Here is a 14,129-nt window from a genome sequence, read left to right on the forward strand (position 1 = left end):
GAGCACTAATACCTCAAATAACTTCTATTAGATTTCTGAAGATTACAAAATCTTATCTTGAAAGAAAACATGTGATATTTTGCACAACAAGCCTATAAACGTATGTCCAACTAATCCGCGAACCAAAATACACAGGCAGATGATTAAACAATGATTATTAGTGTGTTGCTATAATGATGAATTACGTTATGCAGATTTTCTTTTTGACATTTGATTTTAATAGTTCTTATGCTGGCTGCCCTCAAATCTATCATCCAATCATGTACATTGTGAGACTGGACCTAAGCCAATCCCTCCGCGAGTTCTCACGGGACGGCTTCGCTACGAACCCGCCCCCCTCACCCTGTTGTTGTCTGACAGTGGACGTGTCGCGAGGCGCATCAGAGCTGTTCAAAGTAAGCAACTGGTATACAGCAACTTCAGTCTGCATAAAGTTAGCAACCCAGCTAACGGTAACGTTTCAATGTTAAATAAACGTTAACTTAATTAAGACTGTCAACAGTAATTTAAATAACTTGTTATACATTTATTGTATTAATGACACCTTTTTATGTATATAGTTTGGTGTATATATATATACTAAACTTTGTTTAGAATTTGTATAGGATTTCTCCTTGTTTAAAACAAATAATGATGATACCAATACCTCCGCAAAGAAAATAAAAATAAATTGTCCTCCCAAGCCGTGTCAGGGATTTAACCCTGCCGTGACCCGGATTCGAACCGGGGTTGCTGCGGCCACAACGCAGGCCCTAACCCTATATGTGTACTGTGTATATATGGCTCTTATGTCAACGGCAACTACGGTAGAGATAGTTAGCAAGCTAACTTGGCTGCTAGCATATATCAGAGGTTAGCAGAGTTTTTTATTTGAGAGAGGTTGAGAGCTGTCGTTTTCTTTTACTTACTTTGCTTTTGGTCGTATTCAATATAGTCAACGCCAGGGAGGCTTTCAATCATATTTTACGGTACCCGAGTAACATTTTACCTTAAATTAGATAACGTAACGTTGACCGAAAAGTGTAATGTAATGTTAGCAAAGCTAACTATCTATTCGGTCGGATGAGGTACAACGTATTTGCAAATATGAAATATTGTTTCAAGGTATTTTCAACTTCTGCTTCAGCTACATTTGTAGATTTTAATCAACACTTTTAATCTTTCGTATGCATAAATGACCCATCTAATTGGTATAAAAAGCTAAGTCTATCTTAGGCAATGTATCGGTCCCATATGGTCTAGCGGTTAGGATTCCTGGTTTTCACCCAGGCGGCCCGGGTTCGACTCCCGGTATGGGAACTACCTCTTTTGTCCTTTATTGTGTATAGTTCCAAGATAAGTAAAATATTAACGTGAACTGTTTTTCGGCAATATTTGTGACGGATATACGTTACAGTTACACCCAGTACACAAAGTTCTTCTTTAAATGGCAATGGATGTAATTCATGCCCTTTTTTCTATTGGTACAATCCGGGACATGTGATGTTTTATGGAAAGAATGATAACAGAAAGGCTGACGTAGAAAAAAAAATGAATTAATGACTCTATATCAGAGTGGGTTTAGAAGGGGCGGAGTACTTTAGATCCACTGCTGTGCCTGGAATCTGAAATCAGGAAAGCTCAAGCGAATAAGGATGTTAGTATTTTTTGATATGGAAAAAGCCTATGATATGATGTGGAAGTAAGGATTATTAATAAAACTGGACATTATGGGTTTGGGAGGTATAGTATATTGGATTATGGATTTTTTTTGTTTGAATGGAACCCCGCAGCGGAGCGTAATTAGTCCTCTTGTGTTCTCTATTATGATAAATGATATATACACAAATAGGATCCGATATTGGTAAATCACTTTTTGCAGATTATAGAGCTATTTGGAAAAGGGGTAGAAATGTAAATTATATTGTAGGTAAGATTCAGGAAGCAATTACGGAAATTGAAAACTGGTCTCTGACATTGGGGTTTAGATTGTCGGTAGAAAAATCTGAAACTTTATTTTTTATGAGAAAAAAGATAGGTGAGGAGGTTAGGTTAAAACTTTATGCACAAGAAAGAAAGTGAAGACATTTAAGTTTCTGGGAATATGGTTGGATGAGAGAGTCACATGGAGTTTTCACATTGATAAAGTAGAAGATAAATGTAAAAAAGTTTTAAATGTTATGAGGTGCTTGGCAGGCACTAAGTGGGGGGCTGATAAAGCTGCTTTGAGGAACTTTAGGGACAGCCCTAATTAGATCAGTCATAGATCAGTCATAGAAGACTAATATAGTGTATGGTTCAGCTGTATACTCTGCTCTACAAAAATTAGATTCCAGGCACAAGCACTAAGGATGCTGTGGGGCAGTCAGATATACACCAGTGTCGGCACTTCAGGTAGAGGTCGGAGAAATGCCAATATAATTGAGGAGAAAACAGTTAATTGTTAACTATTGGGCAAATCTACAGGGCCATGAAGATACTCACTAAACAAACTGTAAAAACAAGTTGGGAAAGTAATACAATTAAAAAAGAAAGTGTTTGTGTTTCGGAATTATGTAAGGAATTCAAAGTTAAGGAATGGAATATTAGTCCGACTGTGTTGATATCAGCTGTTCCACCATGGTTACTACCTCAACCTGTAATAGATATATCCTTACTGAAACGGTTACATTCAAAGAAAGATAAAAAAAATCAATGTGCAGGCTTATGTGAATAATGTAGCCTACATGAAAAATATGGGCAGTTTATACAAGTATTTACTGATGGATCCAAAAGTCCAGAAAATTGTAAAACTATAGTTGTGCATTTTATGAGCGAGTGATCACATCAGAGTGTTCACAGTGGAGATGATGGCATGCTCTGACTCCAGCGCCGCTTTGGAGAGTATAGGCTATCTTTTATCGTCATTCCGTCGTCAGGATATTCTGCATGAAATATTGCACATAATGTAAAGGTTAGTACATTTGGGAATTGTTGTTCTGTTTGTGTGGATTCCTCTGCATGTGGGTATTAGAGGTAATGAGGTAGTGGATCAACTGGCAACAAATGAATTGAAAGCAAATCAGATTGAATTAGCAGTAGCCTAGGCAGAAGTAAAATCATTTACGAAAGTTATTATCAAGTAACAATGGCTAGTAACACTAAAGGAAGGGACACAAAGGGAAGTAGGAATGGAAAGCACTTGGGGGAGTATTAGAACAGAACAGAACATTATCAGCTCAGCATGATACAATTGGGTCACTCCGGATTAAACTCATCACTGCATCTGATTGGAAAACATCCAACTGGCAATTGTGATTGCCAACAATCAGAGACAATAAATCATGTATTTTTTTGCTGCCCGGAATACAAGGCAAAGACTCATTCTGAAAACTGCAATGGAACAACCTAACAATCAAGGACATCAATTTCAAGTCAATATTCACAAGTAGGCCTAACTCAAGAAATGAAGAAGTTCACAAACTAATCTTCAAGTTTTTCAAAAACACTGGTCTGAGGACAAAGATTTAACTTGAAGATTCAATAAGTCAACAGTAGGTGGCGATAATGCCCCAAGTGGTTGCGACTCGCCATTAAAGCAAAAAAGAAGAAGAAGGCATGTGATGTTGATCACGTGACGGCGTTTGTCACATGATGTTCCCCGTACACGGAAGTAGTAACGTCTTTTAAAATCGTATAGGTCAATTTAGTGCGTTAAAACCTGGTTTAAATCTTGAACGGTTGTTTTTTTTTAGTAAAAACGACGCCGGGTAAGATTGTATGAAAAAGCACTCGAGTTGGTAACGCTGAAAAAATCGACATGGTTGTTTTAGAATTGGAAGAATCTTCTCTGTTACTGGACGAAAAGCTGCTCCGGTTCATGGACCAGCTGGAGTTACTGGAGGAGAAACGAGCCGATCTCAACTCTCTCATTGAGCAGGTAGCGCACAGAAAACAATTTAGAGTTAACTTGATCACTGTCATCTATCTAGGTTTAAAATGTGTTTTAATGAATGTGATAAATCTGCACAAAACGTTTTTGTAGTGGAAACCATTTTAAAATCGAGCTGAAATGTTTGATCATTTAATAAATGTTTGCTACAAACATAGTAGTATAGTTCTTTGATTTATAAGGATTTGCTGTTTTTGTGTAGGCCTACTATTATTTTGTATTTAACTACTATTTGTATTATTCTTATTCATCAATTACAAGTCATCTATTGTGCCTACGTTATTTTTTCAAATGTATGTCCTCAGATGTAAGTGCATACACACCTAATATTTACTTTTTTATCTTGTATTTTTTTTAATATTTGAAGGCCTTTATGTTATCCTGTTTCCTCTACTTCCGCCAACAATTTAGTTTCAATTTCTTGTTCCCCACAGGGATGGTTTTCCATGTCCAAGGCACGATATTCCATGGGAAATAAGCGCGTCTCTGCACTTCAGTATGCAAGTGAGATAGAGCCTCTGGTCTGTGTCCATGCAAGGTGAGGTATTAGATGTTGTGTTTTGAAGAAATGTTTGCTTCAAGCTTAATCTGTGTAGTAGACTTAGAATGATTGTTAATTGTGATGTCTTGAATTGATGCATTATAGAACACTGGACAATGGTGAGGTGGATTTCTGCACCGAAAGGTCCAAACAAAAGGCTAGAGATGAGGCAGGAAAAGAAGCCAGGTCAATAGAGGATATTGGACCTCAGGAAGAAGGTGAGTCTGCTACAGTCCATGTGGTGATACAAATAATGTTGTTTAAATTAACCTAAAACAAATCCATTTTTGATGTATTAAATCATGTGGTTTTATAGGTGTCAGGAGAAGAAACAAACCGAAAAATAATGTCCCAGAAAAAAAGGAAGGTGAAGAAGCCAGCAGTGAGAAAGCTCCTGAAGTAACTCCAATAAGAAAAAGTGACCAGAATCTGCAGCAAGATCCACTGAAATGGTTTGGGATTCTGGTGCCACAAACTCTAAAACAAGCACAGTCGTCATTCACGCAAGGTATGATGTTAGGGAGATGTGTGGCGCAGTGGGGTAATGCGCTGATCTTTGAATCAGAGGATAGCAAGTTCGAGTCCCACTGCAGTCAGCATGTCGTTGTGTCCCTGGGCAAGACACTTCACCCCAAATTGCTAATTATAAAAAAAAAAGTAATTATGTCTTACATACTTAATTCTGCTATTAATAGTTATTGTTATCTTTTTTTCCACAATGTACCAAAACAACCATCCAATAACAGTTATACACAGTTCATCCAATATAACAATATGCTTTACCCTGAGATTCTTGAGGTTGTCCTTAGAGCTCAACTTATAACAACCTAAAAAATAAATGCTTCCGTAATTCAACATAACCTATTGATCATTCACAAAACAATGCAATAAAATAATACACTGGCAATTTGTGATACACAATCTGCAATTTAAAAACATGTAGCATTACCGGCGATACATTACCCAGCCTATATATGCAGGGTCTTTTGTTATGCCACATGATATAATAAGTGTTATCAGATGTTGCTTATGTTTTGTCAATTTCAATTCTTTAGTTGCTATGGTTTAAGCTCTCAAGTTCACATTAGGTTCTTGTATATAATCGTATAGTGTGTATATATAGCTGCATGTGTATACTTACAACAATAGCTATATGGTTATAGATGTTTATGGATGGATAGATCAATTAACTTGGAGAAAAGGAAACATAACTGATTGTCTTGCTACCTCAAATTAATTCATGTAAAATTAATTCTAAACCGGCAAAAATAAAAATTCTGCATAAGAAATTACACTCATAAGGCTTAGAGAAATAACTGTTTTTTGTATTGGTCACTGGTATCGTTATGCATGTGTACAAGATGAAAACTGACAGAGTTCTCAGCATACTATCGGTAAATCATTTTCAGCATCCCTCATCTTCTCTCCTTTCTTTCTGTCATATTACAGTAATTGAGCTGTCAGCTGAGATTGCAACCCTTCAGACTGCCATTTTGAACAGCAGGCAGGAGCTGAAGCAATACAGGAAGGACAAACCCATTCTCCAAGAAGTCTCAGCAACTCGGTTGGAAAAGCTGACAGACTAAATAACTGTTGAGTTTAACCTGAAAATGACCTGAGAAGACTCTCTGGCTAAAGAGAGTGACAGGTTGGAGTCAGTCTATTTCTTCAGGGCCAATTGAACTCAACATGGATCCTCTGGGTGGATTTTGAACGAGAGATTACAGATTATTCTGTTTGACTGAATGAGTAAATAATATTAGATAAAGTTTGAAGTTGTGCGTTTTTTGACAATGTGTTTGTGAATGCTGTATTAGTATTTCTGTGTTGTAGACAAGATCACTTTTTAGAATCTTTCAATAAATGGATGGTACCATTTCTCGAGAATGCACCATTTATAAGACATAATAATAATAAATAAGCATTTACTCATAATTAATAGATCATTATAGGCAGTTTAAACTAACCTATTGTAGGTTGCCAGGTTGTAAACAATGCCTTTGACTAGTGTTAAATGCATTATATTTAGTTGTAATGCAGTTATATTGAGTCTCTGCAGCCATTTAGAAAATAAAACGGTAAAACATGATTTGCATATCAATTATTTGATTTATTATATATTAAGGTTTTTGTGTAGCCTACTCATTTCCACATGTTGATCGCACAATGTGATCTTTGTTTTGTCCAACACTTTTGGTTTGAATAATACTGTAAATAAAGGTTATTATACAGTTGTGGGTGGTTCCACAACCTGTCCACTTATTAACCATTAATAGAGCCATTATTTACAACGTTTTAACCCCATTATAAAGGCGGCCTTTTTGAAAAGTGGTACCAAATTATATAAATGTTCGATTATGTCTTATTTCTTCTAAATATTTCATGCAATAAATAAATGTGATGTTTAATAAAGTAAGTTTTTTTTATTTGATCATCTAGACAGAAATGCTGTGTTATTATTACATCATATTATCATAAGTATTATAGGCTACCAGAGGATGTTCTGCCTCCTCTGGACTGGGGACAGCCGAACATTTCCGGGAACTGCCGAAAAGGAAAACGAGACTCCCGTTTAGTGTGTGTACTTCCTGGTCCAATTATAATACTGATATGCCTCCATGAAACGGCGCTCTACCTCCCCTTCACTTGCGTCCTATCGACTGTTGGGAGCGCAGAAACAACGAATCACTGTATTATTGTTGGTGTTTCCGCAGCAGCCCGTCAGATTGTGGCCGATTTCTGACGACGCAACTCCCGCTTTGAATTACATTTCCTTTTGTCTGCGCAGCTGGCAACCTTTAATGCACGATGAGGGATAGAGAAGTAAACACACTGGCCTGTGCTCATGTTTAGAGACGATGTGAGAGATTGATACCTCACGCTCAGATTGTCCTTGATCGCAAGTTGATTTTACCCAACTTGAACTGTGGGCTCCAATGGCGTCAGTTTCGAAGGTGTCTATTTTGGATTACTTTAATATTGTGTTTGAAGGTGAAAATGGCAAAATCGAGTCCAACTGCAAGGCTTGTGGTACCAAGATCCAGGCGAAACGGAGTGTCACGTCCAACTTCGTAACGCATCTCAAGGTAATAATGTTAACTATAAATATATATTTGTAATTCTTAGATTTGTATTTATTTCTGCACCGGCCGAAACAGCTGTCCTCACAGCATCTGTAATACTACACAGTGACCGCTATATAAACTCGTCTGTGTATTGCTGCTCTTTTACACTATCCTCCTTCACAGATATATCAATACAGGGCAGTATGGTGAGACGTCAAATCACTGATCCACCACTAACATGCTGTTCCTCTCTCCCATTCAGCGGAAGCACCAGGCTATGTATGATGACTTTGTGAAAAGGAAGGATTTGAAGAGAGAGGGTTACTCCTCTGGTTTCCTGCACAGTTTCACCACAAATGGAGGAAATACCCGCTTCGCTCACCCCATCAGTACTCGAGTGGGAGTTGGAGGAGGAGGTGTTGGAGGAATGGCAACCCTTGAGGGAGGAGTAGGAGGAGGGTTGACCAAGTTTGATAGACATGACCCACGTCAGGTGTGTGTTATTCAGCATCACTTTAGATGAAAGTAACTGAGCTACTATTTATGAAATCAAAACAAGTGGTTTTCATTTAATTTGCTATAAAAAGGGTTATTTATTTTTGTTGTCACCATAGGTTCTGATCTCTGAGGCTATAGCTAAGATGATTGTGCGTGATCTGCAGCCAGTGTCTATAGTGGAAAATCAAGGCTTCAGAGAGCTGCTTCAGCTCCTTGAGCCACGCTACACCCCCGAGCCCCAGCACTACGTCCAGAGCCAGCTCCTCCCAGCCTACGCCTACCAGGCCCAGATAGCAACCCGCCAGGCCCTGGCCTCCGTGCACGCCCTTAGCCTCAGCCTGGATCTCTGGAGGTGCTTCACTGGAGCCACTTCAGGGTAAGGAGGTAAAATCAACAAAAAAAATACATGAAACCCTCTTCGTTTGATTACCTCACTGATGAGTCCTCTCTCTCTCTCTCTCTCTCTCTCTCTCTCTCTCTCTCTCTCTCTCTCTCTCTGTAGGTACCTTGGTGTCACCTGCCACTTCCTCACATCTGATTGGCAGATGCATTCGGCTCTCCTGGCGTGCCTTCCTCTGACTGGAAGATTCTCTGGGAATAGTGTGCTTTCAGATTTTGATGAAGTATGTCACTCTCATGGCGTGTCAGGGAGGGCATTTCGTGTGGTTGCAGATCCTTTCCTGGTAACAACAACAGTAAAGCCATGTTTTCTTCCTGGTTTCCTGCTTTCTCCTGCTCCAACTACGGGGCAAGACGTAGTTGATGGAGAAGAGGAGGACAGTAGTAACAATGAGGAGGAAGGGATACAGAATGGCCATGCTGATGGAGGAGAGGGGAAGGACTCGTGGGAGCAGGGTCTGGGTGTTGGTCGAGTGGACTGTTTCTCCCGCTCACTTGAACAGTGTGTGAGAGAGGGGTTACACTCCTCTCCACAGATCACCTCCACACTGGCAAAGGCTGCCGGTTTCTACAACTACATTACCTCCGCGGTCCCTCCTGAGAAGCTGAGCCAGGTGTTTGATGGTCCTGGGCTGAGCATGGGGGGGCCGGGAACTCCCCCTCATGCAGCAAGAGACTGGGCTGCTCAACTCAAGGTATTAATAGTATACAAGAAGCCCTACACTCCCCCTACTAAGCATTTATAGTATATCACTTAATACCTTCTTACACCATGATGTTATTATCAACACACTTTTAAGTTTGTGTAAATGCATGTGAATCATTTCATAATCAAATGTTTTACAGCTATATATTCTTGTATTTTCAATCACCAGTTGCAACATTAATTAAAGGTCTTAAGTGAGGAGTTGTAGAAACAAAAACTTTAAATAACATTTCAAAAGGTCCCAATACCGGCTTGCAACTACATAATAGTGTGTTGAAAGCCAGATTTAAGCTGTTAATATACTGCTTATAAATGCTTGATAGGGAAGTTAATATTAAAGGTCCCATGTCATGGCCATTTCTACTGATCATAATACCATTGTTGAGGTCTACTAGAATAGATTTGCATTGTTCAATGTTCCAAACTCACATTGGTTTCTCATACAGCATCTCTGTATAGTATGTGTATTCACTCTTACCTCATTCACACCAACGGTGTTTTAGGGCCGGTTCGGAGCTGGAGCTTGAAAAGCACCGGGTTTTCCTCTTCACACCGCAGCGGAGCAGCCTCTTAGTTCCGGAATCCGGTTCGTTTCAAGCACCAAAAAATTGTCCGGCCAGAGAAAAAGCACCACATACGTCACGCTTACGTCGAGGCGGGGGCAGGGGCAGAGACAGATCAACTCCTAAACAACAACAACAACAAGCCCGCGTTTTATCCAGTTTGTACACAACGATGGAGAAACTTAACAAGAGTGTCAGTGTTTCTGCCATAGACTGTATAATAAAGGTTTCTGCTCATGGTGAAGCAAGGTGTCTGCGTGTTAAGGTGGAACCTGAGCATTCACGTTGATCACCTCATTATAACTCATTATAAATCTATACAACTATACATATAACACTTTACTTCACGTGTTCATTTGAGAACAGCTGTTACATACCTGGGTGAAGGTTACAGTTCATTTAAATGAAAGATACAACGTTACTCCACACTCATGGTTCAGTCCACCTTAAGAAATAAGACCGACCTCGGAAGCAGTTGTGTTTTAAAAAAACCTTTATTGACACGAGTACAATTTTATAAGAATATAACTAAACCACAGAAATGACTCCGGAAAAGCCGCAGATAGAGCCATAAGAAATGAATGCAACTGATTTCATACACGCGGTTTGGTTTTATGAAGCAGGCATGCAAACGGTTACGTCATGACGCAAACGATGACGCAACGACGCATTACCAGTCGGACTCTGGGCGGTGTGAAAAGAGCCAGAGCTAAACCGAAGAACTGGTTCTGAACCTGAAAAGCTCTAGCACAGAGCTTGAACCGGAGTTGCGTTGGTGTAAATGAGCGGAGGTATCTCTGTCCTAAACGCCTTGTTGGAGCTCCTGCCCCCCCTCCCTATGAGCCCACTCTGCTCTGATTGGTCAGCTCGCCCACTCTGTTCTGACGAGTCCACCACCGTTACAGCGGAACATCAGTGTTTATGTGTTACAATGGTGTTTGTTAGCAACCAGAAAATGACACCAGTAATGACAAACCGATGAGAATGCTGCGTGGGGTCTGGGTGCCGTGTTGGCGGGACGTTGCGGGGCTCGCTGCTGCGCCCTTTGAGGCTCGAGGAGCGGACAGTGTGAGCTGGATTACTGGGGCCGTTTCCTGGTTGCTGCGTGGGGTCTGCGAGACACCGCGAAACTCACCTGAACTCAGCCTGTGAGTTTGTGTCTGTGCTCAGGCTGAGTTCAGGCTGAGTTTCGCGGTGTCTCGCTGTCTCAGGCTGAGAAATTCACTGAGCCGCAGCTGAGAAAAGATAAGGCTGATTGCGTGTGTGTGTGTGTGTGTGTGTGTGTTACCGTTACGTCACTATGCCCGTTTACGGCACTTTACTCAGGAAGAATACAATGGAAAAAGAGAAATCTCCAACGAGGCGTTCTGGGGCAGCATAGACAGGTCTTTTCTGTGTTAGAGTTTTACTCGCTACACGGTGTACTTTGAGGGTTTGTGACTTTGCAGACCGTTTGCATGCATGGAAACCTTCATAACACACAAGGGGACGGGTAATAACTGGAAAAGCATGACATGGGACCTTTAAGTGTTACCAGAAAGCAGTATGATCCATTATAACACTAATGTCCTGATTATGAAGATGTTTAAGCTGTTAATATTTCGATACTGATAAATGCTTTTCTGTAATGACAAAATAAAGAGTGTGTGTGACCATAGTTTTAACCGTATAGTTTATTAAAAAAAAATATTTCTGTTTGATGCAGGTGCTTCGGCGGCTGCTGGACTCCATGGAGTTCCTGGAGGAGGTGAGCGGTCCAGAGGAGCTGGTGCCAGGGGTTTCAGAGAGAGTGCTGCTGAGGGAGCTCACTGACACGTTGGAGCCCTTCACTGAGGCCTGGGACATGGTGCAAGGGGACAGGCAGGCAGACAGAATGACAGACAGACATGTGTCCATCAGTCTGGCCTTGCCGTGTGTTCTGGGCCTTCGTAAGCATCTCTCTGAGACGTCGACCCCACACTGCCCCTCTCTCCTGCTGGGCCTCAGCCAGTCTGTAGAGCGCCGGCTGGCCCCTGTCCTGGAGGACCCTCTCTACATCACTGCCACTACTCTGGACCCCCAGTTCAAGCTCACATGGAGCAGCAACCCCGACTGGCACAGACAAGTCCTCATAGAGGAGTTGTCCAAACATTCAACAGCCTCAAGCCCCATAGAACCCAACACAGTCCTACATCCTCAATCCCAGACCCCTCCTACCCCAGCTCCATCGCCGGCCTCCTCGCTTTCCCGGCCCTGTAAGCTGTTCTCTTTCATCAAGCAGAGACCCACAACGCAGGCCAAGAGCCTGGAGCAGGAGCTGGCCGTCTACCTACGAGAGGAACCCACAGATGAGGAGGCTTTGCATTACTGGCGGCGTAAAGCTATTGACTTTCCTCTGCTTGCCAACGTGGCCAAGAGGGCGTTAACCATACCTGCTTGTGGCACTGTAGTCGAAAATATTTTCACTTCTGCTGGGCGCTGTCTGCGGCCAGAGACGGGCCGCGTTTTACCAAAGAACCTGGAGACACTCATCTACCTCAAAGCGAACTACAGATTATTATGGACTTAAAGCTCTGAGTCCAGCATTTCTTTAACCTAAATAGCAACCTTGAGGTGTTATACCTGCAGTTAAGTTTCTTCTTGGATACTAACCATTGTTTCTCTGTGAGTGAACTAAGCTAGCGACATAACATAGTCATCATACTACACATCATTTGATGTGAGATGGAATAATTACCTATCATTTCACGGCTGAGGCTCAGTTTTCCTTCTTTTCCAGACTGGACTAAGTGTGGATCATTGTCTGTTCAGCACATAGTCAGCATACAGACTACTACACCACATTCTGGGCAGAGGGGACTAGAAGCAGATCAATACTAAACCATTTACTTTGAAATGATTTTGCCTGGTCTGGATCTTCAGACATCCGCAAGACCACAAAGACTCTACTTTCCCATTCACATACAAAGCTTGTGTTTTTGACATACCAACGATACCCAAATATAAATGATTGCATACCGTAGCTTCTTTTTTCACTAATTAATTTAGAGTAGTTCTTGAAGGAAGACTGCCAAACAATATATCAATGCACCATCCACTTATTTGTTTCTCTCTCTTTATGTATGCCTCGTCACTGGGACATAATAAACAGGTTTTGATTCCTAACGCAGCGTGTATGCATTTTGCAGATGTGAGTGCACCCATACATGTGCGTCACACAGCTAATATGTTCACCCTAATTCATTTGTATTTCTCTTTGCAAGTCCTTTCTAACTTGTTGTGTGCTTTGTTATAGTAGAGGTCAATTCAATTTCATTTTCTTTATCTGCACTTTTTGCTATGTCCAATTCTACATTGCAACTTTCAGGAATAGTAATTGGTTTGACCCGGCATCTGCCCTAGAGAACTAGCAGAGGATGAGTGCACGTGGCACAACAGTGGCTGTTGCTTTGTCTGACCTAACTCATATATCTTGATAGCACTTTGCAGGGCACCGCTTTAAAGGAGAAAGTGTTAACGCTGTAGTGTGTGTTTGCTTTCATTCAGGGCAATGTTATCTTTGTCTAGGCCAGTGGGGAGGCAGGGTAATGGAAGTAATTCCATTACAGTTAATTTTGAGTCAGCAGGAAGTCAGCAGTCACATCCTACCATGTCCTCTCCTCATAGCCAGCCCTGCTCACAAAGCCTTCTTACTAATGTACTTTGATGGCAGGAAACTATATGTAGCTACTGTTCTCTTGTCTAATGCTACAACAGACGGCATACATTACTTCACTAAACCGTTTTTTATGTGATAAATAATGAACAATGGCATCAACCAATCTGAAGATGATGGCTGTGAAGGAATTGCAATGGATATGTTAAGGACTGTCAAAAGGATTACATCTCTTTTTAACAAAAAGCAAAACAGCTTGAACACCACTTCAGAGGAAGTGTGCTACTCTGGGTGAGATAATTAGATTTCCAACATAGATCCTAATAATCAAAGACTGCTGTTTCCTTAATGATTATCACCGCAGGATGCCTCTGTGGATTTACATGTTTTGCTAGATATCTGTGAATCTGTCTGCGGGTTCAGCTCTGAAAAGTGTTTTTGTTCATCCCCAGGGGTGTGTGTGTGTGTGTGTGTGTGTGTGTGTGTGTGTGTGTGTGTGTGTGTGTGTGTGTGTGTGTGTGTGTGTGTGTGTGTGTGTGTGTGTGTGTGTGTGTGTGTGTGTGGAGCAGTCCCCCCCCCCCCCCCGTGACAGCTCATCCATTAGAGTTGGTGGAGCACGCTGGGCTTCTGTCCTATTGGTAATTGCCTCTGAAATGAATTACTTGGCAGAGAGTGAGAAGGAGGGAGGAAATGAAATTGTAATTTAACTGCCCCCTCCCTCCCGAACCTCCCTCCCACCAGCTCCCTTATGCCTCAAGTTATTACATCTGCAGTGCAGAGAGCCATTTTATGTCTGCACATACACATTTAGAC

At 41.2% G+C, this 14,129-nt stretch overlaps 2 protein-coding genes and 1 non-coding gene across 4 annotated transcripts; all 3 read left to right on the forward strand.

The window, feature by feature from the left end:
• Positions 1-351: 351 nt before the first annotated feature.
• Positions 352-12,826, forward strand: LOC117450070 (zinc finger BED domain-containing protein 4). Its single transcript, XM_034088078.1, has 6 exons — positions 352-395; positions 7,443-7,537; positions 7,779-8,009; positions 8,131-8,390; positions 8,517-9,108; positions 11,388-12,826. Exons 3-6 carry the CDS (start codon positions 7,794-7,796, stop codon positions 12,228-12,230), a joined length of 1,911 nt encoding a protein of 636 aa, XP_033943969.1. The 5' UTR covers positions 352-395; positions 7,443-7,537; positions 7,779-7,793; the 3' UTR covers positions 12,231-12,826.
• Positions 765-6,882, forward strand: ccdc115 (coiled-coil domain containing 115). 2 transcript variants are annotated; one of them, XM_034088127.2, is made up of 6 exons: positions 765-852; positions 3,792-3,898; positions 4,345-4,448; positions 4,557-4,669; positions 4,768-4,959; positions 5,901-6,882. In XM_034088127.2, exons 1-6 carry the CDS (start codon positions 780-782, stop codon positions 6,035-6,037), a joined length of 726 nt encoding a protein of 241 aa, XP_033944018.1. In that variant the 5' UTR covers positions 765-779; the 3' UTR covers positions 6,038-6,882. The 2 variants fall into 2 exon arrangements, with proteins under 2 accessions (XP_033944018.1, XP_033944019.1); XM_034088128.2 differs by lacking the exon at positions 765-852 and having other exon boundaries at positions 3,581-3,898.
• Positions 1,228-1,299, forward strand: trnae-uuc (transfer RNA glutamic acid (anticodon UUC)). Its single transcript has one exon. It is a non-coding gene; the product is annotated as a tRNA-Glu (tRNA).
• Positions 12,827-14,129: the final 1,303 nt, after the last annotated feature.

This window comes from Pseudochaenichthys georgianus, chromosome 7 (genome assembly GCF_902827115.2).
Source record: "Pseudochaenichthys georgianus chromosome 7, fPseGeo1.2, whole genome shotgun sequence".
NCBI classification, from domain to species: Eukaryota; Metazoa; Chordata; class Actinopteri; order Perciformes; family Channichthyidae; genus Pseudochaenichthys; species Pseudochaenichthys georgianus.

Coding starts and splice junctions, on each gene's coding strand:
- ccdc115 (XM_034088127.2), top strand. CDS start 780: ATGGCTCTTATGTCAACGGCAACTACGGTAGAGATAGTTAGCAAGCTA. Junction 3,899..4,344: donor TCAACTCTCTCATTGAGCAG/GTAGCGCACAGA, acceptor TGTTCCCCACAG/GGATGGTTTTCCATGTCCAA. Junction 4,960..5,900: donor ACAGTCGTCATTCACGCAAG/GTATGATGTTAG, acceptor GTCATATTACAG/TAATTGAGCTGTCAGCTGAG.
- LOC117450070 (XM_034088078.1), top strand. CDS start 7,794: ATGTATGATGACTTTGTGAAAAGGAAGGATTTGAAGAGAGAGGGTTAC. Junction 8,010..8,130: donor ATAGACATGACCCACGTCAG/GTGTGTGTTATT, acceptor TTGTCACCATAG/GTTCTGATCTCTGAGGCTAT. Junction 9,109..11,387: donor ACTGGGCTGCTCAACTCAAG/GTATTAATAGTA, acceptor TGTTTGATGCAG/GTGCTTCGGCGGCTGCTGGA.